A 26,760-nucleotide genomic window follows, 5' to 3' on the forward strand; every position below is an offset into this window, starting at 1 on the left:
GTATGGTAAATTGCCGGTTTGACCCTGTTTTAGCCCATGTTTCCTCTCATTTACTCTTTTTGGCATACTATATTTTGTGCTGTGTACATATATTTTATTATGTGGTCCTGCGTTGGTAGCAGGGTGACACCCAATAACGATTCATCCCAAAATTGTTCACAGTTTGCATATTTATTTATGTTGTTTTTGGAGTGTTCTCAGGGATCAATTCTTGCTCGCAGGCTCCTTTTAAGAGCCATCAATAAAGCCTCAATCTCAGCATCCCATTTTAAGAAATATAAATCTTTGGTAACCGGAAATTAGGAACAAACACCAGTTGACATAGCCAAAATCTATCCCCTCTGAAAATCTCCCCTGTATTCAATTAGGTTGTCCTCTATCTTGAGGCCGACAGGTCCATTGAAAGAATCCAGAAGGCACGTTCCAAAGATCCACTTTTCTTGCTACACTCTGTACCTGGACATTGTACTTTCCAGTGATGAAGTGAAATGGGAAATCATCCTGCTGTTCTTGGAGTAAAACAAAAAAGGATGTGAGGAGGTTGGTGAAGAGCCCCCTGCCTGGATATTCTGGCAGAGTGTATCCCATCCGTATCTCTGAGGTATGGTCCATGACGCACCAGGTGATAGGCTTCCCATCTGGATCCCGCATGCACAAGGTGGGCAAATGTTCGATGCATTGATAGACTATTTTAAGGCTTGTCTGATTTCCGCCATTTATCCAGAATGTATTCACCAGCTCAGCTTCAGCATCAGTGAGTGGACAACATTGAAAGGCTAGCTGAGCATCCCTGCAGAAATGAGAGAAAGTTATATTTATGAAAAATTTAACATGCATTAATCATTAATCTCAATCACAAATCAAAAATCTACTTTGTTATTAAAAAACAGTAACATAATTAGAGACTGAATATGAATTAATATCTCACTTAAACCAAGCTGGGATGCTTTACCAGTCTCAGTTGATTGAGTCAACGTGACTACATGAAGTATCTGCACTTAAAGTCCATCAACTGAAGGCAGCTATAGTGGAGTAGCTGGTGGTAGTATTACATCCTTTTGTACATTCTTCACATGTTCCATTTGAGAAACCTTCTCTGTCCTTTGTGCACACATTCTTCTAATCATCATTCAAAAATAAACATGCTCCTTCAACTTTCCCTCATACTTCCTACGGACCCCCTTCCTCACATCACAGACCTATTTAATCTTCCCTCTCGTACCATTCTTCACTCAAGAAACTCCCAGCCACTTTCTTCTCAACAACGAGAAAGTGGTGACCCCTGTACCGACATGAGAAGTGGTACACATTGCCAACAGGATGTTACTCTACACTACCTTCCTCTCCAAAGCGTTTACTAATAACAACTCGAAATGGTCCCTCAACACGCTGTTAAAGTGCTCCATTGGGCCGTTACTTTTGTCAATAGAAATAATTTCTTGCATGTTTTACACCCAATTGAGAAAGATACTCCTCCATCTCTTTAGTTAACAGTTGACTAATTCCTCATATTTATGCCCTCTGCATATTAACTTTCTTCTCCTCCTAAGAATGAATATCCACAGGTTGTTGGGAATGTGAATATATATTACATAGTGGCGGTCACCGCTCTGTATTTATAGTAAGGCAGCCATGGTCCGTGCAGGTAACAGGGGTGGGGCGGTGAAGCCGGATAAAGGAGGATTTTGAGGGATGATGCTGAGGGAAAATTAGGGGCATATTACCAATGATTAGCGATAATTATCGCTAACGATGCTTAGCAACGAATTTTTGACACTAAGCATCGCCGGAAATTATCGCAGAGATAACTTGCTATTAGCAAGGTTTATCTCAGAAGTGATAAAAATCCTCGAGCTAACTGCCAAATGAGAGATTATCGCTGTAAAACCAACGATAATCTCTTGAAGTTTGGCGTTAGCTTGATGATAGGGACTCACAAACTTAGCCATGATATCCACCTTCCATAGGATATCATGGCTAAGTCAGGAAAATACCAGGTGTAAAAAAAGCAGTGCCAACCGCGGTTAGCGCTGCTTTTTTTTATCACTAACAGGGTTAGCGAAATCCTTGATAATAGGAGAAATGTCGCTTAACAACATTTCTCCTATTAATTTTTCTCTGGAACGACCCCTTTGCATCTCATTAGAGATGCACAGGGAGGCGTAGAGAAAAAGGGTGCTAACATGCGAATTGGCGTGCTAGCACCCTGTTGCTGATAGGGAGATAATTTCATCTCCGCTTTCTAAGCCAAAAAAGCGGAGATAAATCCCTTGATAATATGCCCCTTAATTATTTATTTTATTTTCCCTCAGCATCTTCCCTCGAAATCCCACTTACCCAATCCCGCCAGTGTTAACTGCATGGACAGCGGCTGTAGTTAGGCCAATTCAACTTTGTGTTTTGCTAATAACTTTGGCACTGTTTGACAAATCTTCCCCAAAAATTCATCCACCTCAGCTCCTTTCTGGAAAGTGGTCCTTCTACATGCTTCCGAGAAAAAGGGAGGTTCAATAGTGCTTTTTACATTAGGTAAAGTTAGGTAACAATAAAGAAAAACAGCTCAGCAGAATAACACAAATTTTGGCAGAACCTAGATATATACTAAAAAGTACCCTTTTGTGATTTGGTGGAAATCTTTTAGCTGTTTTGGAGAAAATAATATTTATAAAACAGCTATATTTGTTACTGTGGGACTCCTGTGGGGAAGGAACAAAGAATTCTGATTGACTGGTCAAGTAGATGTCCAACCCGTGTGATAGGCAGGCAGCAAGATGAAGAAGAATGTTTTGGCTACCATTGCATGACTTGTGAACTAGGTCCCTGACTCTTGTAAAACTGCTAAAAAAAATCATACTTGGGGGCAGTGAATGGATACCTTGACTCCCTAGTCCTTGTGAATTAAAAAATATCAAAGACTACTTTGTGGGTTTGTTGCAGTCCTACGGTAGTCCAGCTTGAACCAGCACTGCCCCATAGAGTCCTGTGGGACATAAAAACAACCTACGTATAAATAATTGAGATGGTGATCTTTAGCCAGTTGGCAACTTCTTAGGATGTTGGCTGCTAATAGGGGTTGGCCACAGACGTATTGTCATACAATATAATTTTACTGTAAAGTGCAGTTATAGGTAAGTAAGGTTGAAATAATTTCCCTTTACATTACAAAACATATTAAATCCACTGAAAAATAACAAAGGTTAAAGTGAAGTTATACGAAGGTCTTGTGTTAACAATAAGCTACAGTTTTAGTTGATATAAATATAATTTTCACTGCTTATGACCTCATATTTTATATCAGTGGCATCTGAATCTATGGGGGGCAGGTAATACTCAGGTCACTTATGTATAACTGGTGGATTTCAGTGAATCTGAAAGTTTTTTTTTAACCTACCCCACTTTAACTTTAGTTTTTTTTCAGTGAATCACCTCTGTGTATTTTTAGTTCTGTCTCCTTTCCATTGGAAGAGTGTCTTTTTGTCTGCAAATAACATTTACGCCGTGTGATGCATCCTGACAAAATATTCTATTTTTTTATTAATTCACCTCAGCTCATTCTTGGGAAGTTTTTGGGTGATCTGTCAAGCGAGGGCCAAAAAAAGGAGGGGTCTCAGAAAGCTTTTTCCATGGGGCATGTTCTACAGCCAAAACAAAACAACACCGAATTTGGAGTAAAGCGTAATCTTTACTGAGAAAACATATTTTATGATTTGGTGTAAATCTGTTCAGTAGTTTCTGAAAAATGTATTGGCTGTAGTGTATTGGCTCTATTGTGACATTTGCTCAAAATATGTAGATATATTGACAGTTAGTGTCCATATATGCTTGATTGGCCACTTTAAAGAGGACTAGTCAATTCTGATTGGTTGGTCACAACTTGAACTGTTAGACGGGGACCTGGAGGGTCGGCCGAGCACCAGGGGAGAGGCCTCCGATGAGGGCCGTCTCCAGCGATCGTACAGACAAGTAACTTCCCCCCCACAGATGGACACCACACGGAGATCAGATTAACACCTTTTATAGGCAGTTCTTGAAGTAAGGTAGTACGATACAAGGAGATCAGGACACGATGATCCTCTCAATTCTAGTCTCTAGTAGGGAAAGGGGGTAGCGGGACAGTCTTGGTACCTACGGGTACTGAGGTGGAACGGCGGTAGCTCACAATCCTCGAGCTCGGCGGTCGGACGGGTCGGACCGCGGCAGCGCCAGCAGGTCCCGAAGAGATCGTAGGGGGCAACGGGCCGCGGCAGCAGGTCCCACGAGGATGGAAGTTACAACGGGCCGCGGCAGCGCCAGCAGGTCCCACGAGGATGAAGGTTGCAGAAGGCCGCGGCAGCGCCAGCAGGCAGGACGATAGTTCACAAGGCAGGGCTGCGGCAGCGCCAGCAGTCCGTCAAGGATGAGTTCTTCTCGGTGTCTCTCGACTCCAGGATACAACTGCCTTCCTGCTCTGGGGCTGCCTCAGTTATAGGTCTGGCGCCCTTTGATGTCCGGACCCTCGCACTGGGAGGTCGGGAGGTCCGGGATGAGGGAGTCCAGACACCCAGCAGGGGGGTGGAGCCAGCACCCGGGGAGGCTGGGGGCGATCGGCACCTGGCGGGGGAGAGCCATCGACACTTCTTTCTCCCATTGCCTGCCAAGTGGTCCGTTCACCTCCTGTGTGGATGGTGGTGCCGGGATGGCGGGGCCTGGCCAGGCCCAGGGTTGGGGTCGAGCTGAGGCCACGCGGCCGCGTGGTGCAGTGTCCAAGATGGCGGCTGGGCCGGGCAATGGGGCTGACGGGGGGCCGGGCCCGTGACACAGAGATATCCGGGAGCAGGCGTCCCGGAGGGGACGGGTTGCGGGTTGCTTCTGCGGGTAGCCCCCGGAGAGCCGGTGTCTGGGCCCTGTCATGCGGGGAGAGAGCGAGCCCTTCGTGGGGCCTGTCCAACATGAGTCCCCCCCAGCTGAAGGCGGGGAGAGTCACCCATCCTCTTGGGGACTCTCCTCGACGAGGCGGAAAAAGCGGGACAGGCCATCCGCGTTGGCGTGGTCTTGGCCAGGGCGATGCTCCACAGTGAAGTCCATCCCCTGCAGGGAGATGGACCATCGCAATAGTTTGGGGTTCTCCCCCGGCATTTGCATTAGCCATTGCAGGGGCCGATGATCTGTTTGTACCCGGAAGTGGGTTCCGAAGAGGTAAGGCCGGAGCTTCTTGAGGGCCCATACTACTGCGAAGGCCTCTCGCTCAATGGTGCTCCAGCGCTGTTCTCGGGGCAGTAGGCGTCTGCTGATGAAGGCCACTGGTTGGTCGACTCCCTCGGGGTTCAGTTGGGAGAGGACGGCCCCGATGCCATGGTCTGAGGCATCAGTCTGGACGATGAACTCTCGGCTGTAGTCGGGGGCCTGGAGCACAGGAGCGGTGCACATGGCGGCCTTCAGCCTCTCGAAGGCCGCTTGACAGTCGGGAGTCCAGTTGACTGTTTTTGGGTTGGTCTTGGATGTGAGTTCCGTGAGGGGCCCCACAATGCTGCCATAGTCCTTTACGAACCGCCGATAGTATCCGGTGAGCCCCAAGAAGGCTCGGACCTCGGTTTGGGTTACGGGGGGGCGCCAGGACTGGATGGAAGCGATCTTGAGCTAGAGGGGGGCCACCAGACCGCTCCCCACTTGGTGTCCGAGGTAGGTCACGGACCACTGGCCGATTTGGCACTTGCTGGCCTTGATTGTGAGGCCGGCCCGTTGGAGGGCCTGCAGGACCCCTCGGAGGTGGCGGAGGTGGTCTGACCAGTGGCGGCTATACACCGCGATGTCGTCCAGGTATGCGGCGCTGAACTCTTCGAGGCCCGCCAATACCTGGTTCACAAGTCGTTGAAACGTGGCTGGAGCGTTTTTCATGCCGAATGGCATTACTCTGAAATGGTAGTGTCCATCCGGGGTGGAGAAAGCGGATCGTTCTTGTGCCCTGGGAGTGAGGCCGATCTGCCAGTAGCCCGCCGTCAGGTCGAAGATGCTTAGGTAGCGGGCCGCCCCCATGCGGTCAACTAGTTCGTCGGCTCGGGGGATGGGGTGAGCGTCGGTTCGGGTGACAGCGTTCAGACCCCGATAGTCGACGCAGAACCGGAGCTCGGGTGTGGTGCCCGGGGCCGCAGCTTTGGGGACCAGTACAACCGGGCTGGCCCAGGGGCTGTCCGAGGGTTCGATGACTCCGAGTGCGAGCATCTTGGAGACTTCTTCTTGGATGCAGGTGCGTACCCGATCTGGTACTCGGTACGGCCGGTGTCGGATAGGAGGACTGTCGCCAGTGTCCACGTCGTGCAGGCACCAGGGGGTGACCCCGGGTGTGAGGGAGAATAGGTTTGCAAATTGCAGCAGAAGGGCCCGACAGTCTTGGCGCTGCTCCGGGGTCAGAGCCTCGGAGAGTTGGACCCCGTCCACCGAACCATCTTTTTCCCCGGTCCCCAGTAGGTCAGGGAGGGGCTCGGAGTCCTCTTCCGCCCCGCTGTCTGTAGCCATCAGCAGGCTGAGCTCCGAGCGCACGAAGTGGGGTTTGAGTCTGTTGGCGTGGAGGACCCGGAGGGGGTTCCGGGGGGATTCCATGTCGATGAGGTAGGTGACGGGGCTCTTACGCTCGACCACCTTGAAGGGCCCCGTCCACTTGTCCTGTAAGGCACAAGGTTCGATGGGGGACATCACCCATACCTGCTGGCCAGGCTCGAATTCGATGGAGGAGGCATGTTGATCGTACCACTTCTTCATGTCCTCCTGACTGGTTTCAAGATTGGCTTTGGCGATCTCTCTGAATCGCCGGGTCTGATTACGGAGGGTCAGGAGGTACTTGTAGACGTCTGGAGGGGTCTTCAGGGGGGCCATTTCCCACTCTTCTTTAACTAGGCTGAGAGGCCCGCGAACAGGGTGTCCGTACAGGAGTTCGAAAGGGCTGAAGCCGAGGGACTTCTGGGGGACTTCTCGGTAGGCGAAGAGGAGGCACGGTAGTAGCACGTCCCACTGGCGGCGTAGGGGTTCTTCCAGCCCCATGATCATCCCCTTGAGAGTGCGGTTGAATCGCTCGACCAGTCCGTTTCCTTGCGGGTGATAGGGGGTTGTGAATTGGTAGGTGACTCCGCACTGTTGCCATAGGGATTTCATATATTTTGAAATAAAGTTCGTGCCCCTGTCGCTGACGACTTCCCTGGGGAAGCCCACTCGAGAGAAGATCCCCATTAAGGCTCGACCTACCACTGGGGCTGTTACAGTTCGAAGGGGAACCGCCTCAGGATAGCGGGTGGCGTGGTCCACCAGGACCAGGATGAATCGATGCCCTTGTGCTGTTCGGGGGTCCAGGGGCCCCTCAATGTCTATTCCCACCCTTTCGAATGGGGTGGTCACAACGGGGAATGGTTGCAGAGGTGCCTTGAGTTTGCGGCCGCTCTTCCCGCTGGCCTGGCAGGTCGGGCAGGACCGGCAGTGGGTGGAGACGTCATTTCTCATTTTCGGCCAGTAAAAGTGAGTCACCAGGCGGTTGTATGTTTTGTCTTGCCCCAAGTGTCCAGCCAGGGGGACATCATGGGCCAAGTTCAAAAGGAGGTCTCTGAAGCGGAGGGGCACCACCAGCACTCGACTGGCCCCCAGCTCCACTATTCTTTGTTCGCTGTACAGGAGGTCATTGTCCCAATAGATCCAGTGGGCCCCTGCGGTGTCTCCTGCGCCCTGGGCGAGCGCTTGCTGTCGCAGTCCCTCGAGGGAGGGACATGTCTTTTGCTCTTGCCGGAATTGTTCTTGGGTGGGCCCCCCTTCCTGACGCCACTGAGCCAGGTCCGGAAGGTCTTGGGGCTGAGCGGGCTCTTCGTGGGTTTGTTCCGGGGTGTCGGGAGGGATGGAGTCTCCCTCTGGAGCGATCGGGGGAGGAGGTGCTGGCCATTCGGGTTCTTCAGATCTAGGGATGGTGTCGGCGGCCATGGACCGGGTTGTTACGCACGCCCAGCCCGGGAGGCCTAACATCCCCAGGTGCTCTCTTCTTTCAACGGCTGCCCACGGGGAACTCTCGAGATCGTTCCCCAGGAGGCAGTCCACGGGGGCATCGTCGCGGACAGTCACTTTTAACATACCGGAGACTCCTCCCCATTCGAAGGGGACGCAGGCCATCCGACACAGGCTCTCCGAATTGTCGGCCGATCGGACGGGGCAAAGAACGTTTGGCAGAATTTGTTCTGGGGTCACCAGGTGACAACGGACGGCCGTCACACTGGCCCCTGTGTCACGCAGGGCTTCGGCCTTACGCCCATTTATGTTCACCCACTGGCTGTATTTCCTGGTGTTGGCTGGTAGGGGAGCCCGCGGGATCAGGTCTCTTCCCCCTAGGCAGGCCAGGGTCATGGCGGCAGGTTCCCACTCGGGCTGCTCCTGCTCGTACTCTTCAGGCTCTTCGGAGACTTGCTCTTCTCCTAGGGCGGCGGCAGCCACCTGGCGGGGCCCGGGGGTCTGGTTCTTTGGGCAGGTCGGGTCACTGGCATAGTGGCCGACTCGCTGGCATCGATGACACGTAACGTTGGCTCGGAACCCCGGGCGCATCGGGGGGTTGCCCCGGCCGGCCGGGGGCGGGGTGTTGTTGGCGGGAGCGGCCGGGACGGCGTCTCTGCCCCGGCCCTGTCCTCCTCCTCCTCCTCGGGGACAATGATGACCTTGGTTGGTTCTGTTCTGCTCGTTTGGCCCACTCCGGGTCACTCGGGTGCTCTCCCATCGGTCAGCCTCGGCGGCGAGCTGCCGGGGGTCAGTCAATTTACTGTCGAGGAGGTGCTGCCTGAGCTCGACGAAGCAGTTGTTGGAGAGGTGCTCCCACACAATGAGATTGAAGAGCTGTTCGTAGGTTGTTACGTTGCTACCCTTGATCCATCCCTCGAAGGCTCGGCTGAAATAGTTCACATATTCTATCCAGGTTGTACCCGGGATCCGGGTGCAGTTGCGGAACCTCTGGCGGTACATCTCGGGCGTCAGCCCATATCGACTGAGGAGGGCGGCCTTCATGTGGTCATAGGACGTCATTTGATGGTCCGGAAGCTGCAGCAGGGCATCACGGCCTTCATTGACGAATCTCCCCCATAGACCGGCTCCCCAGTCACTTCGAGCGATCCGGTGGGCAGTCATGGCGATCTCGTAGGCCTTGAACCACTGCTGTATGTCGTCGTTCCGATAGTATTCACGGACCACATCCTTGGGGATGTGGACCTTCTGTTCGGTAGTACCTGGGGGGCGCGGTGGCTCGGGCACCCCTAGGTCTTTGTTCTGTTTGCGCATTTCTATCTCCGCTAGCTTGCACTCGTGTTCGTATGCCAGTCTTTTTTCTTCGAGTTCTCTCTGTCTCTGCTTTTCCTCTCGCTCTTCTTGGAGCCGTAAGTGTTCTAAGTTCATCTTTTGTTCTGCCAGTTTCAATTCTCCGTCTAATTTGAGCCGGGCCAACTCTAACTCGTGTAGTCTATTTTTCTCTCGTTCTCGGATCTCTTCCCGGGAGAGATCCGTTCTCCTTTCTTCCGTCAGAGTGGTGTTTGTCTCCGGGGCTTCGGGGTCCCGGGGTCCGGCGATATTTGTCTCTGCCCAGGATTCTAGGGCGTGTTTGAAGTCCTCTTTCGTGCTCAGACCGGTGGTTGCAATGCCTAGTTCTGTGCAAAATTGTTTTAGCTCTCGGTGGTTGTACTCTTCCAGTTTTTCCATCTGGAATTTCTCTGCAGATCCGCTCTCTCTGGTCGTCATTGTGGATTAGTCGTAGGGTGAGTTACTCTCTGTACGGTTACGCGTTGGTTCGGATCGCGCCGCTGGCCACCAATGTTAGACGGGGACCTGGAGGGTCGGCCGAGCACCAGGGGAGAGGCCTCCGATGAGGGCCGTCTCCAGCGATCGTACAGACAAGTAACTTCCCCCCCACAGATGGACACCACACGAAGATCAGATTAACACCTTTTATAGGCAGTTCTTGAAGTAAGGTAGTACGATACAAGGAGATCAGGACACGATGATCCTCTCAATTCTAGTCTCTAGTAGGGAAAGGGGGTAGCGGGACAGTCTTGGTACCTACGGGTACTGAGGTGGAACGGCGGTAGCTCACAATCCTCGAGCTCGGCGGTCGGACGGGTCGGACCGCGGCAGCGCCAGCAGGTCCTGAAGAGATCGTAGGGGGCAACGGGCCGCGGCAGCGCCAGCAGGTCCCACGAGGATGGAAGTTACAACGGGCCGCGGCAGCGCCAGCAGGTCCCACGAGGATGAAGGTTGCAGAAGGCCGCGGCAGCGCCAGCAGGCAGGACGATAGTTCACAAGGCAGGGCTGCGGCAGCGCCAGCAGTCCGTCAAGGATGAGTTCTTCTCGGTGTCTCTCGACTCCAGGATACAACTGCCTTCCTGCTCTGGGGCTGCCTCAGTTATAGGTCTGGCGCCCTTTGATGTCCGGACCCTCGCACTGGGAGGTCGGGAGGTCCGGGATGAGGGAGTCCAGACACCCAGCAGGGGGGTGGAGCCAGCACCCGGGGAGGCTAGGGGCGATCGGCACCTGGCGGGGGAGAGCCATCGACACTTCTTTCTCCCATTAGCCTGCCAAGTGGTCCGTTCACCTCCTGTGTGGATGGTGGTGCCGGGATGGCGGGGCCTGCCCAGGCCCAGGGTTGGGGTCGAGCTGAGGCCACGCGTGGTGCAGTGTCCAAGATGGCGGCTGGGCCGGGCAATGGGGCTGACGGGGGCCCGGGCCCGTGACACAGAGATATCCGGGAGCAGGCGTCCCGGAGGGGACGGGTTGCGGGTTGCTTCTGCGGGTAGCCCCCGGAGAGCCGGTGTCTGGGCCCTGTCATGCGGGGAGGGAGCGAGCCCTTCGTGGGGCCTGTCCAACATGAACAATATGATATGGTTGCCATTACAGGATTTAAGAACATGGTCCCTATGTCCCAAAAATGTATTTAAACATGTATAGGCTGGCATTAGCCTGTCATTTGATTCTCTAGTGTTCTATCACAGCCTCCCTCAGTGTTCTAGTAAACAGCTTGAGTACATTGTATTTATAACAATAATGTGAGACATAAGTAGTAATCTTGATTGTATCAAAGCCCAACACTTAAAACATTTATTTTAGAAACAAACAATATGAGAGTGTTTGTGTTGCCAAAGAAATATTGGTTGGTGCTGTGGAAAGTAGATTTAGGACACATTTTGTATAAGTTCTCAAAAATGTTCATCATCTATTTCAATATGACATTCTGGCATGCAGGGTAATATGTATACTTTCAACACAGACAGCAGCCTGTAAGATCAAATGCAGTTTACCAGTGTGTTCTAAAAATGCGTTGGTAACAGTTATTTGGAGCGCACAGCAAAGTCAGGGTACGTAAACAAATATAAGTGTACACGGTGCTCAGGAAGAGAAGGAGAGTTGGTTACCACAACCCCCAAGGATAAACCTAATGGTCCAGAATAATAAGGTGGTCCTCCGAGCACTCATTCGAATAATCACAGTCTTTGTGTAGTTTTCTTTATTCCCAATTCTTCACTCGTATTCACAAAAATGATCCACAAATAATAATAGTATGCAGCCAACACGTGTTTCGTCAAGTCAGTATGACAGATGACTTCTTCAGGGCAATAGTAAATTGTATGGTCTCAAGTTGGGTATCAGTATCAACATTGATATCTGTAACCTATAATCGTCTTGACCGGTTGTCTTATTTTCCAAGAGACAAAATAACGTCTGTATTTAATCAGTAGCGCTTAAATGTGCCTTATATCTGATCCGTAATATTTGAACTCACATCGTCCCACATATCAAATTGCTTAATCCTTAAAATTGTCAAATGTACTTGTCTCGTAATTATTCAGTAACGCTCGCGAAAATCCACATCACATTATTCGGGTAGTGCAGTCCAGTTCAGCTGAACGCCACTATACGCCAGGAGATAGAGACAGATCGACACGAACACGTGTATTTTCATGGACTGCACTTTCCTTCCAGCCTTCAGATATTTTCCTGTTTATATTCCCTTCAGAGACCACATGCAAACCCAATGTCCAATCTAGTCCAAGTCTCACCCAGCTAGTCCCCTGACTGGAGGGTGCATTTTATACTTTAATCAAGCCTTTGATTTAAGAGCAGGAGCTCTGAAACGTGTCAGGCTATGGAAAATGTTTGGAATGAAATGCCCGTCGGAGAATAAAGTTTCTGATGAAACATCCTTTGCTGAGTGCGTCTTCAATTTTGGACAACACTTTAGAAACATACATGTATATATTTGGATGCGTTTCATCAATCACATCTTTATGGTGTGAAAAGGATCATGGGAAGGTGCTACCTAGTTTGTTAATAATATCAATGTCAACAATGCAAATTTGCAATTTAATGCTGAGATGGACAGGGTAACCCTTGATTTTCTGGATGTACAAATCAATATGGTAAACAACAAAACAGAATCTACCTTACACCGTAAGAGCACTGCAGGAAACTCCATCCTGCACGTGTAGAGTTTCCATCCACACCATCTGATAAAAAGCATTTCCTGCAGAGAATTTTTGAGGCTGCGCAGGATCTGCAGCACTGATCAGAAATGCTGTCATTGTGTAGAAGAGGGTAAAGGTAGATTTTTTGAAAGAGGCCATGATTTTCATACAGTCGAACAAGCTTTAGATAAAGTGAGGAACATCTCTCAAGACAATAGGTTGCTTCTAGACCCAGGGATGGGCTATGACAGTTCATCTCGTGATCAAGCAAAAAGGGGCTGAATCTGAGGTTCGACTTATAATCCCCTATGGTGGCTAACAGAGCCAGGTGAGGTCTATTGTTAACAACAACTGGCCCACTGTTTTGAGTGATTCCATCCTGGGGAACGTATACCATCGAAACCCATTCTAACTTTTAGACTGCCCTGTCCATGAACAGTGCTCTAGTGAGCAGTAGTCCAGAATTAGCAAGCCAGAGTTCCAATTCCAAAGGTAATTGGTTAATAGCAAAACATGGCTTGCATATTTGGCAAGAACACCTTTGAATACACTTCTGTATGTAGTGACAAACCTATGATGCAGAAGGCAGTATACAACTGCAGAACTGATTTTTTGATTTATGGTTTAACATGTACCTGTTGATTTTAGTTTATGGGCAGCATGAAGCTGCAGGTTCTTACCAGAATCCTGCAGCATTTGAGGGCTATAGTCAATTCCGATTCAACATACCCTGTAGCTAGGCACTTCAAAGCAAAACACAATAACAATCTTGAATGTCTTAAATATTTTGTGATTGGGGAAGTGTCACCATCAAGAAGAGGGGGAAATATGGAAAAACGTCTTAGACAACTTGAGTCAAAGTTCATATTAGCATTAGACTCCAGAGCTCCCAATGGTCTCAATCAGAGAGAAGATCTACACAATTTTCTCTGAAGTCCACAATATTCTACCATAAGAGTACATAAGATGAAATCTGAAATATACATTATGGAGTTTAGTTGTCCCACACACTACTCAGGTACAATATATGAGGTATATTTATTTATATTTATATATATATTTTAGTATTCCTAAATGAGTACCAAACATTTGGAGTTTCCTTCATGCAATTTTGAGCAATTTCTCTAGGAAGTCGAGTAGTACTGTATTGTCATGTCATATATATTCACTAAAGGGATATTTAGGTTTCGGAATCAAGAGATAGTTGATGTCTATTTTTGAGCTAGTTGATATGAGTTCATCTTAATGAGCTGTTTCGCAGGTCCCCTGACTTTGAGGGGCTTGCAACACTAGACACAGAGCACTTTATGAAATTAAGGCTTTTTATAGGATTTGCACTTTACACTTAGTTGTTTTATTGCTTATTACAGTATGGCCATTGGGAATGTCTGTAAGAGAATTTAAAAGGTATTGCTTCTACCATGGTCACCAAAATATTGGATTTATAACAACATTTAATTTGGATTTATGCTGTGATCTATACCTTTTTTAAGCACCATAGCCTTTTCTAACATGTCATGAGGACTTTTATTGGTTATGTAGAAAGGTTTAGAGACAGTGATTGATATTGGTTAATAGCAATTCTAGTAAGCAAGAGATTATTCATCATTAGCAATAAGACATTTGACCCAGATATAACATTTACTGATGTGTTGTATTTTAGGGTGTGAATTATGATTTTACCTTGGCGTTGCATTATAAGAAATACCTGTATTTATTGCATTTATAGGACAAATTCGTAAGATTTTTACCTTATTTAACCTCAACATACACGATCAAACAGTCTTTTGTCTATGGCCATTAGTGTAACCAATTACATGGTGCGGAAGTCGAATATAATTGTTCTTCCTGCAGCGTGTTATGTTATGTGAGCACGGCCACTTGCTGTGGCCGAAACGCATGATACTGCCATGTTCATAAAGTAAATTCTATCTGAATAAGCATATATCTTTCAGAGTCCGTGTCCTTGTGGTCTTGTGGTGCACTCATAGTACATCATCTGGGACTGCTTTCTTTATGTATATATATAGTAGTTATAGTTAGGATCTATTATCCATGGGAAATCCACAACAATCTATTTGGAATAACTTTGGCGCCGATTGACGAATCTGCCCGAAATTTTTCAAACTTTTGGCCAGCTCCTGTCCGCTCCTATCCTCAAAGTTTCACGATGATTCATCAAGCTGGGGCTGTAAAAAAAGGGAAGTCCCAAAACACGTTTCCCCAATGCAATTTCCCATAGGACTTTAGCCGCAGCTACAGCCGGAACTGCTGAACGGTATTACACCAAATTTGGCAAAGAGGTAGTCCTTGGTTTAGACTCATGCCTTTTACTTATTTTGTGTAAATCCGTTCAGTAGTTCCTGAGAAAATTATAGTTAAAGTCATTTACATATCAATGGGCTCGGAAGGTCCGCGTACCCTAAGCGCAGCCTGCACGCACCCACCGTGCACGAGCTGTATTATAATTGGCTATCAACACTCCAAATCAGGAAGTGTTGGCTGCCATCTTGTGCCTCGGTAGAACCGAGGCACAAGAAACCCAAAACAAACGCCCCAAAACGCAAAAGGGGGCAGGGTAGACACACCCTGACCCCCTAGACCTACTCAGAGAGTTCCACAAGAACGCCCAGGGCCCCAAAATTGTTTTTTTTAAATCGCGGGATGCGCATCCTACCGATATAAAAAAAAGAAACGCGGTCACCTGTGCTAAATATTGTAATTTGCCCCCCCCCGTGGGGCCAAATCCCGGGGGCATTATTAAAAAAATAGTGTGGGGCGGTCCCAATCCCCCCACACTACCCCGTGGACCGCCACCCCCGGGGCTCTAAGTTAACATATGCGGGGTGGCTAATGGCCCCCCACAGCCCCGGGGGCTGCCACATCCAGGGCTTTAAAACATTAGCGATGGCTCTGAGGCCCCCCAGCCCTGGGGACCGCCACCCCCCAGGGCTTAAAACATTAGCTGGGGGGCTCTGAGCCTCCCCCAGCCACAGGGACCGCCACCCCCTGGGGCTTCTTTGAAATTGGTGGGGGCCTCTGAGGCCTCCCCCAGCACTGGGGACCACCAACCCCTAGGGCTTAAAAACATTAGCTGGGGGGCTCTGAGGCCCTCCCAACACCAGGGACCGCCACCCTCGGGGCTCTAATTTAATATATGTGGGAGGGCTCATGGGGTCCCCCGCAGCCCTGGGGACCACCAACCCCCGGGGCTTTAAAACAGTAGCTAAGGGGCTCTGAGGCCCCCCAGCCCCGGGGACCGCCACCGCCAGGGCTCTAATTTAATATATGCAGGAGCTCACAGGGTCCCCCTGCAGCCCCGGGGACCGCCATTTCCCGGGGATTTAAAACATTAGCTGGGGGCTCTGAGGCCCGCCAGCCCCCGGGGCTTTAAAACATTAGCTGGGGGCTCTGATGCTCCACCAGCCCCAGGGAACGCCACCCACGTGGCTCTAATTTAATATATACGGGGGACTCACAGGGTCCCCCTGCAGCCCCGGGGACCGCCATTCCCCGGGGATTTAAAACATTAGCTGGGGGGCTCTGATGCTCCACCAGCCCCAGGGACCGACACCCACGTGGCTCTAATTTAATATATGCGGGGGACTCACAGGGCCTCCCCGCAGCCCCAGGGACCCCCACCCCCTTGGGCTTCAACACATTAGCTGGGGGGCTCTGATGCCCCCCCAGCCCCAGGGACCACCACCCCCCGGAGCTCTAATTTGATATGCAGGGGGTTCACAGGGCCCCCCGCAGCCCCAGGGCTTCTTTGAAATGGGTGGGGGATCTCAGGCCCCCCCAGCCCTGGGACCGCCACCCTCAGGGCTTAAAAACATTAGCTGGGGGCTCTGAGGCCCCCCAGCACCTGGGACCGCCACCCCCTGGGGCTCTAATTTAGTATATGCAGGGGTTCAAGGGGCCCACCCCGCAGCCCCAGGGACCGCCACCACCTGGGGATTTAAAACATTAGCTGGGGGACTCTGAGGCCCCCCCAACCCGGGGACCGCCACCCCTGGGGCTCTAATTTAATAAATGCTGGGGGCTCGCGGGGACCCCCTGCAGCCCCAGGGACCGCCACCCCCGGGGCTTTAAAACATTAGCTGGGGTGCTCTGAGGCCCCTCGCCCCAGGGACCCCCACCCCTGGTGCTCTAATTTGATATATGCGGGAGGATCCCGGGTCCCCACGCAGCCCGGGGGACCGCCACCCCTCGGGCATAAAAACATTTAGAAAGGGGGGGCTCTGAGGCACCCCAGCCCCGGGGACTGCAACACCCAGGGCTTCTGAAAAATGTGGGAGGGGGACTGTGTGGCCCTCCTCCTGGAGCCTTGTCTAGGCCATGGGGGCCGCCACCCCCCTGGGCCGGCTCCTGCAGTGTCCCGGGGTGCCCACACCCGGGATACTGCTGTTTGCAATGGCAGGGCGGGAGCCTCGCGGCTCCTACCCTGCCATTGCATACTCTACTTTGCTTCATTGAAGCGAGAGCAGGGAAACCTGCTCTCGCTTCAATGAAGCAAAGCAAATTGCTTTTCCATATGGGGAGCAGCATGTTAGCTGCTCTCCATATGGAAAAGCAATGCCGGGTCCCGCAGGAGGCGGGGTGCTGGCAGGACCATGGAGGGATTGGGGACCCCCCCACAGTCCCCAACGGTGAGGGCCATCCCCGAAGTATGGGGTCCCCGTGGCTACCAGTGGCCCCGGAGGGGCCCCCCTCCCCATTATGAAATAAAAAATATTTTAAAACATATATAAAAAAAGGCTGGCCCCGGGGGATGGGGTCCCCGGGGGCTTGAAGTGGCTGCAACCCCCCTCCATAAAAGAAAAAAATGAATTGGCCATGTCCCAGGGGATGGGGTCCCCGGGGCCCGGGATTGGACACGGGAGGGGAGCCACGCGGCCCCCTTCCCATTAAAAATATGTAAAAATATATATTTGGGGGTCAGCCCTGGGGGATGGTGCACCCATGGCCCAAAGAAAGTAAAAGGAAGGCGGCCACACAGCCCCCCTGTCACATTTTTTTTTTTTTAAACGTGATTGTCCCTAGGCCCCGCCCCCTCACAAAAAACACAATCTGCAAACGTGCCCTGTGGCGCATCTTAAATTGGGGAATTAATAGTGGGGGTCCCTGGGGGCCAACTAGTCCACCAGGTACCTCCAGTAAGCGCCTCAGGGCTGCGTAGCAGAGAGGTGCTCCAGGCCACGCCCCTTTTTACACCTCTTTGCAACGCAGCCTTGTTGCGCTTACTGGAGGTACCTGGTGGGCTAGTTGGACCCCAGGGACCTCCAGGATTCAAAGGGACTTAATTCCCCAACTTAAAACGCACCACGGGGCGCGTTTTCACTGTGGTGAAGGGAGGAGCGGGGCCTGAGTTCATGTGTGCAAACACACCCTGTGGCACGGTTTAAGTTGGGGAATTAATTCCTTGTCAATACTGAGGGTCCCTGGGGGCCAACTAGCCCACCAGGTACCTCTAGTAACCACTACGGAGCGGTGTTGCAGAGTGTTGTAAAAAGGGGCGTGACCTCTGAACACCTCTCTCCAACACAGCCTCCTGGTGCATTCTGGAGGGACCTGGTGTGCTAGTTGGCCCCCAGGGACCCACAGGATTGAGGAGGAATTAATTCTCTAACTTAAAACGCGCCACAGTGTGTGCTTGCAGGTATATCATGTTGGCCATGCCTCCTTCCTTCACCACTGTGCAAACGCGCCCTGTGGCGCGTTTTAAGTTGGGGAATTAATTCTCTTTCAATACTGAGGGTCCCTAAGGGCCAAATAGGCCAACAGGTATCTCCAATATACGCCAGGGTGCTGCGTTGCAGATAGGTGTTGAGGGACCACTCCCCTTTTTACACCTCATTGCAACGCAGCTCTGTGGCGCTTCCTGGAGGTACATAGTGGGCTAGTTTGACCCTAGGGATCCTTAGGATTGAAGGGGACTTAATCTCTCAACTTAGAACGGTGACAGGGCGCATTTACACAGTGGTGAAGGGCCTGATGTGATGTGTGCAAACACGCCCTGTGGCGCATTTTAAGTTGGGGAAAACCCCAAAAATTTAACTTCAAACCTGAGGGAGCATGGGGGCCAAGTAGCCCACCAGGTGCTTCCAGAAAGCGCCACTGCGCTGCGTTGCAGAGAGGTGGTACAAACCGTGCCCCTTTTTACATCTTTCTGCTATGCAGCTCTGTGGCGCTTACTGGATATACTATGAATTCCGATTTACTCACTTGTTATCAAGAGAGACCTCAGTGCAGTCCTATACTGGTCCTGAAAAGTAATTCTAACCATACACCAGTAACTTGAATTTCCTTTCATAGGCTAACATTGACTGGATTCACTTGGAAATTCTTCTAAGTGTGGAGTTTTGTCAATTTTAAATTCACTCAAAATCATCCGAACAACAAATTCCGATTTACTCACCTGTTATCAGGAGAGAACTTAGTGCTGCATCTTTTGACCTAGCACTGACCCTCATAAGTAATTCTAACCATACTTACCAGTAACTTGTATTTCCTTCCATAGGAATCCATTGTCTGGTTTTACCAGAAAAGTTTCTAAGTGTCTATTTTCACAAACTACACATATTCCTTATTGACTTAAACGCATTCTTTCAACTATTTACAGGAGATGCACCAGAGCCGGATCCAGGGTTTGGTTGAATGCATTTTAATCGAAATGTCCAGTAACGGCAGTCTTTATTCATTTTTTTTTTTAGATGGTTTAGCGCCGGGGGTGACTTAAAGCCATCGCACATGCTCTGAGCAACAGAGGTAAGAAAAGGAAGCGTTAAGTGGTGTAGTCAGTAGTAAGAAGTCACATGAGTTATAACAATCCTCTAAAGAAAGGTTTTTTCCTTTCTTCACAGCTCTTGTCCTGATGAGAACTCCATAAACACCGTGAGTTCGAAACGCGTAGACTGTAACTACAGCCATAAGTTCAAATAACCAAGACACAATTGATCAAAAAAGTGTTTTCAAAAGGAGTAATCTATAGCATTCTGAGAATATTGTTATTCCAATGTAAATTTATGAATGTGTGATGTCTGTGGATGCATGAGAGGGAATGTTTGAATGATAGGAGCCTTGAGTGAACTATTGAAAATGTAAATAGGATAATGTGTCAAGACAATTTTATGTAAAAATGTATATGTTGTGTACAGATGGTCTTTTGAAATGTTGAAATTGGTGAAATGATAACCAAATTCATGAAGAAGTATTTTGCAAAATAATAAAAAGATTTATTCGAAGAAAACGTGATAACAAAGCATAGTGTTTAAATCGTATGTTTTGAGCTGATTTAAGTAGAAATAAGATAACAGTACTGGCACTCTTTTTTGTTAAATAATGGTAGGGCGGGAGCATTTCTCCCGCCCTACAATAGCAAACTCTGCTTTGGAAACCTGCTCTCTCTTCCAAAATCCAAAGCAGTATTGCTTTTCCACATGGGGAGCTGTATGTTTGCAGCCCCCATGTGGAAAAGCAATGCCAACTCCCTGAGGACGCGGGGAGCCGGTTGGACTTTGAGGGTATTGGGGCTCCCCCCAGGGTTCCCATCTAAGTTCATAGACCCGGGGGATGGGGTCCCCGGGGTGAATAGAAATTATCTATATGTTTGTATCTTGGGTGGCTCTAAAAAGAGCACTTGTGTTTATTGGGAGATTTTGGTACCTACAAGTAAGTGCCTATGCAGAGTCTAAAGTTGTTGAGAAAGACTCTGTTACCCTCATCTGTGAAATGTACACCATCTCTCCTGTAGATGCCATCCATATTAAAACACAGATTGTTGTTGTAAATGGACCCGATACTATAATCTCTGAGATAAGCGGAAACAGCGTTATTCACATGTTTCCTAGCTTTCTCAATCTGTGGACAAAATTGATTGGACCTGTTCCATTTCTGTCTTTGGCATATGTTGGAGCAAACAAAGGCAGTTTTGGGGAAAAGTAACATCAATTCTGCAAAGGTGTCCTTCATAAGCATTTCCAGACCTACCCCAGTCAAAGTGCCTAGGTCATTGCCACCACAGTGCACAATTATGAGGTCCTACAATCATGCAGACCTCTAACTTGCTATATACTATTGATACTCTTTTCTAAATACCCAGTACCTATACCGTTTAGGAATTCATTTGTCTGTCCCATGCACTTTTCCATTCACCCATCCAGCACTATCTATGAATGATATCGCTCCACCAATACCTAACCACTAATAAATTCAGCACGCAATTTCTTTGCAACACTGAAATTACTCTAGTTTTTAGTTGTATACTTAAGGAATGGCGTAGTCACCAACACAAGTGCAGGTACAATATTTTGCACACTATGCACACTATGCATGCACACCTCTAACCAGCTGCAAACTATTGATACGCTCTTCTAAATACCCAGTTAGTACCTATGCAGTGTAGGAATCCTCCTGTCTGTCCCATCCAGCACTATCTACTTATCCTATTACTCTACCAATACCTAAGCACTTATAAATTCACTATACACTCTGTTTGTAATACTGTAATTATTGCAGTTACTAGTCATGTACTTATGGAATGGCCTAGCCACTAACACAACTACAGCTACAATAGTGTGTGCACTATCCATGCAGACTTCTAAGCAGCTACACATTATTGATAAACTATTGATACACTCTTATAAATACCCAGTTAGTACTTCACTTCTACAGAGTAGGAATTGTCCAGTCTGTCCCATGCACTTCTTTAATCACTTATCTACCAGTAAATACTTATCCTATCACTCCACCAATACGTAAGTACTTATAAATTAAGTGTTCGCTCTGTTTGCAACACTGTCATCATTTCAGTTACTAGTGGTATTCTTAAAAAATGACTTAGGCACCAACACAAGTACACATACAATATAATGTGCATAATGCCTACAAATCTCTAAGCAGATACATACTATTGGTCCACTCCATTAAATACTGAAATAGTACCCATGTAGCGTAGGACACCTCCAGTCACTCTTATGCAATTCTTCAATCACCCATCCAGCACTATGTTCTTATTGCATTAGTCAGCCAATACCTAAGCACTTATGGGGCAGATTTACAAGCACCCTGCACCACCAGTACGTCACTTTTTGTAACGTAAAGAAGGCGCCACTCACTCCTTCATATTCACAAGGAGAGGAAAAGGCACCCTGCGTGGCTTTTCTTCTCCTTGTAAATACAACCCCTTCATACACAGCACTTTGCGCTGAAGGGGCGTTCCATAAGTGTTGTTGTGGGTGTTCCCACGAAACACTCATAGAACAAGACACATCTCTAGATTTATGAGAAATCAGGAATCTGGAGATGTGTGTGAATGCTGCGGCATGCTAGAGTTGGTGTAGCAAGGCACAACAAGGAGAATTGTTTTCATTTCTCCTCATTTTTTCTCTTTCAATTCATGCTGCATTCCACAGCATACATTGAAAGAGGAAAATGCCTTTATTGATTGTTTTTGTGCAGGAAAGTGTCCCTTCCTGCACAAAAACAATCTCCCCACGACACGGACATCCTTGCACCGTGGTGCAGGATGCCTGTGTCACCGCATGGCTGCACTTTGTGCAGCAGTGCAGAGGGAAGCACAGAGTTGGAACATATTCATGTATCTATGTCACATCCCTGTGCTTCGGAAGTGCTAAAGAGCTTGCAGTGTCACATTGCAGTACTTCCTCACAAATCTTCACCTATAAATTCACCAAACACTACTTTTCATTCTATCCGTCAATGATGCTCTACACATATATTCAAACTTTCAGACATTATCATGCAATTATATTTATTTTTTTTAACCAGAGAAGGTACTTCCGATAAGAATTTTTTTTGTTTTTTTTTAACAATCTTGTAGTTTTTTTGGTATTTTTCTAAAAAGAAAACAGTAAAGGAAAAATTAAACAGGTAACTTTTGGAATTAAACAACATTCCCCCTAAAAAAATTACATTTATGATTGCTCTGTGCTGCGCAAACAGCATTCATGGATTGTTCACCATAACAGATGACGGCTTTGCACTTAGGGCAGTGCTGCTCCAGAAATTGGAATTCTGGACGAATGTCCATTGGAGGTGTTGATGTGGACTCTCCGGAGGTGCTAGCAATGGCTGGTGGTGGATTTTGTGCTGCACGTCTCATCTCCTCTCGTGCCAGATTGCGTGGATGGATGGTCCATAGATGTTTTTACATACTTGCCATTCCGCAGGAGTATTATTTTTCACTGCCTTGCGACAGGAACCTCTGACATATCAAGCATGTGACTTTTGTAGCATTTACCTTTTTTTGACCAGCAGGAAAGGTAAAACATTTCCAGACCACTGACTCAGGCCTCTGATTGGGTGGATCTTCTTCCAAAAAATATTCATCCGAAGAATGATGAGGAGGTTGTGAACTTGCCATTCTTCCAATACAATATTAGAAAAACACCCAGAAAACTGCAAACTAGCTCTTGATGTAGAATAGATGTCTCTCTTGAATTGCTCCAAACAGGATGACTAAAATGGGTGGGGTCCTTCAATAGTTCCAGTGGTAAATGTTATAAACCAATCAAATCTTTTTTTTAGGTCACATGGGATCCGCGCGCCTTGCCCACTTTTTGAAATTATTTTGGCCACCATGAGTGTGGAAGGGTATGCTCAGACATGAGCCCCTTGCTCACTGCACCATCAGGATTCAAGCAAGCCGGGCCGAAGACGGCTGTAATGCCAGAAACCGGTCCCCGGAAGCTTGTTTCCTTTCCAGTGAAGAATTGGCTTGGTAGTTTGGTCTGCCCTGTTCCCATGATGCACTGGGCCAGGGACAGACTAATTTGCATATAGCCAGGTTCTGATCTGGGATGGTGGAGTGAGTTAAAAAACGGTGATGGATCAAGCCTCGATCTGTTGACTGGGTAGGAGTGTTCTGATTAACTCAGATACTCTGTCCATCACCACCTGCTTTTTGAAATTATTTTGGCCACCATGAGTGTGGAAGGGTATGCTCAGACATGAGTCCCTTGCTCACTGCACCATCAGGATTCAAGCAAGCCGGGCCGAAGACGGCTGTAATGCCAGAAACCGGTCCCCGGAAGCTTGTTTCCTTTCCAGTGAAGAATTGGCTTGGTAGTTTGGTCTGCCCTGTTCCCATGATGCACTGGGCCAGGGACAGACTAATTTGCATATAGCCAGGTTCTGAACTGGGATGGTGCAGTGAGCTAAAAAACGGTGATGGATCAAGCCCTGATCTGTTGACTGGGTAGGAGTGTTCTGATTAACTCAGATACTCTGTCCATCACCACCCCCCTTTTTGAAATTATTTTGGCCACCATGAGTGTGGAAGGGTATGCTAAGACATGAGTCCCTTGCTCACTGCACCATCAGGATTCAAGCAAGCCGGGCCGAAGACGGCTGTAATGCCAGAAACTGGTCCCCGGAAGCTTGTTTCCTTTCCAGTGAAGAATTGGCTTGGTAGTTTGGTCTGCCCTGTTCCCATGATGCACTGGGCCAGGGACAGACTAATTTGCATATAGCCAGGTTCTGAACTGGGATGGTGCAGTGAGCTAAAAAACGGTGATGGATCAAGCCCTGATCTGTTGACTGGGTAGGAGTGTTCTGATTAACTCAGATACTCTGTCCATCACCACCCCTTTTTTGAAATTATTTTGCGCTCATGAAGAGCGCACCTGATGTGATTTCCCAAAAATATATTTAAAAATAATTTTATTATAAGTACAAGTATATTATTTTTATGAATATCTTAGATAATCTCTTGCCCTAATATTTATATCAAAGACACATACATATCACTTTAGAACATAAAAACATTTTGGCAGGAGTCGTGCACCCAGCGCACCCCTGTACGTATATGACGTCACGCGGGACCAGCCACCACGCCGGTCGTGTACCATACGCGGATCCTTTCGCAACTTTTCTAAAATGGCGTCTAGAATCCGCGCACTCACCGTGATAGGTATGCTTTGGTGCGTGACTCTGAAAAAAAACTTGAAAAAAGAAAAAGAAAAAAGAAAATGATATAAATATATTAAAATAAAAAATTAACCCAAAAAATTAAACAATATTTCAGTTAGATTTTTTTTTTGCAATTTTCAAAAAAATATATAATGTTATTTAATGAATACAATATTTATAAATAAACAGTTAAAAAACTGTAGAAAATCAGTACACAAAATATTACACTTAAAAATTAGCATTTTAAAAACCTTTGAAAGTCACTGAAAAAACCATAGGTTTCAAAGACGTTATAGTTAGAAATTAGCATTTAAAAAACCATAGAAGTTAACTGAAAAAAACATATGTTTCAGGGATGGTATAGTTAGAAATTAACATTAAAAAAACCTTAGAAATTCACTGAAAAAACCATAGGTTGCAGGGGAGTTATAGTTAACTGGACATTTAACTCGTACAAAACCATAGAAATTCCTACGTTATGGTTAATTCTGCTAACAATAACTCGAGCGCCTGCAATGCACTGCTGATGATGTCACATATTACATCATTCATGACATGGTCAGTGACATCACTGATGACATCTCAAATGACATCACTGATGACATCAGCCATGTGACAATCTGATAGACCTCATCACACACTAGTATAACCTTTGATCACTCACTGTAACAATACAGAGTACCACTTTTGAAACCATTAACACACCAATACCAGTTACTACATACCCACTCACTGATTCCTAGGTCTACACACATATCTACTTACTCACCCATAGAATTACTTGATTCAATATTATCACAATATTATTATTCTACCATGTATCGCTATTGTTCAGCGATTCTCATAGTTACTCCAACCTTTATAACACCCATAAATCTAAATGTAAAAGCATGATTTCATACCACATATCGGTTGGATAGTCGAATTATCACGCCGTATGTCGGCTTATACGTAAACACAATTAATATCACAGTTGCAAGACCAGAATTGCAATTGCGCCTCTCAATTAAGCTGTGTATCGGCCTTCCACGTCCTATCTCAGCTACTAGTAGCACAAGTGACCAATAAAAACATTTCATTTTCAAATTCAAAGGCATGTTACCAATTTCCATAAATACAGATAATTCATGATCCCCACTTTTTTACTCATTTTCATCTTGTCCCGCTACTGAGAATAACACTATTTAATCTCCCAGATGTATTGCCAATTCCTCCCCTATATTTAACCCTTTAGGGGACTTGGTCTCCAGATCAATAATGTATCTAGATTCAAGTCTTCATAATTTCCAGATACGGTCCCCGTCTCTTATCCTCGAAGGAATAGTATCTTGCCCAAAGTATCGTAACCGCTCCCTGTCACTTCCATGTTTTTCTGCATAATGCCTCGCTACCTGATAGGTAGCGTCTCTTTTTGCAATTTCTCTCATATGTTCAAGCACTCGCATTTTGATGGAATTGATAGTGCTGCCTATATATCTTAGTCCACAAAGACAAACTAGGCAATGCACTACATAAGATGAACTTCTTGATGGTTCTTGGCGTTTGCAATCTTGTCACCTCATATGTTAATGTTGTTCTACTCCCTGCACAGGCCTTGCATTTACCGCAAGGATAGAAGTCCTTAAGCTCCCTGAAGGTACCCCCCATGTTAGGGATGGAGTAAAAATGCCTTTGGACTAGGTTATCCCTTAATGATCTTGCTTTCCTAAACGTGATCAACGGGGCATCTGGTATATCTGGGCCTAACACACTGTCTGTTTTTAAAATCTTCCAACTCTTTCTCATGATCTTCCTGATCTTATTCGCCTCATTGGAGAATGTTGTTATCATCCTGAACCTATTGTCCTCATTTCTGATTTTCTTCTTCCCCTCATCTTTGAGAAGAGTTTCTCTTGATACATTTTTCACCCTATTCAAGGTTACTTCAAGAAAATCCCTATTGTACCCTCTTTTAACAAATCTGGATAAACTCGCTTGTGCTGCTATTTCAAAATCCACATTCTTTGTGCTGTTCCGTTTTAACCTTAAAAATTCCCCATAGGGGATACTTTTAACCAGCTTAGGTGAATGATTACTAGCTGCATGTAAAACCGAATTACCAGCTGTTGGTTTCCGATATAATGATACAACTGGTTTATTTTCAATGACACATATTTGAAGATCTAAAAGTTAACCTTGTCTTTGCTCACCTCCCCACTGAATTCTAGGTTAACAGCATTATTGTTTAGGTTTTTGATAAATCTATAGGCCGAATCCATTGAACCCTTCCATACAATGCACAGATCATCAATATATCGATGCCATGAGATCACCTTGTATGCCACAGTATTGTCTAATGCTTTGGACACTTGCTCCTCCCACCAGCCCACGAACAAATTTGCGTAGCTGG

The 26,760-nt window shown here is 47.6% G+C and overlaps 1 protein-coding gene across 1 annotated transcript in view; it reads right to left on the minus strand.

The window, feature by feature from the left end:
• Positions 1–360: 360 nt before the first annotated feature.
• Positions 361–26,760, minus strand: part of LOC144761651 (glycine N-phenylacetyltransferase-like) — a 214,712-nt gene continuing 188,312 nt past the window's right edge. The window contains exon 5 of the mRNA XM_078646944.1: positions 361–790. Coding sequence (XP_078503070.1) covers positions 361–790 — 430 coding nt within the window. The remainder of the gene's footprint in view (positions 791–26,760) is intronic.

Source organism: Lissotriton helveticus, chromosome 1_1, assembly GCF_964261635.1.
Source record: "Lissotriton helveticus chromosome 1_1, aLisHel1.1, whole genome shotgun sequence".
Classification (NCBI taxonomy): Eukaryota; Metazoa; Chordata; class Amphibia; order Caudata; family Salamandridae; genus Lissotriton; species Lissotriton helveticus.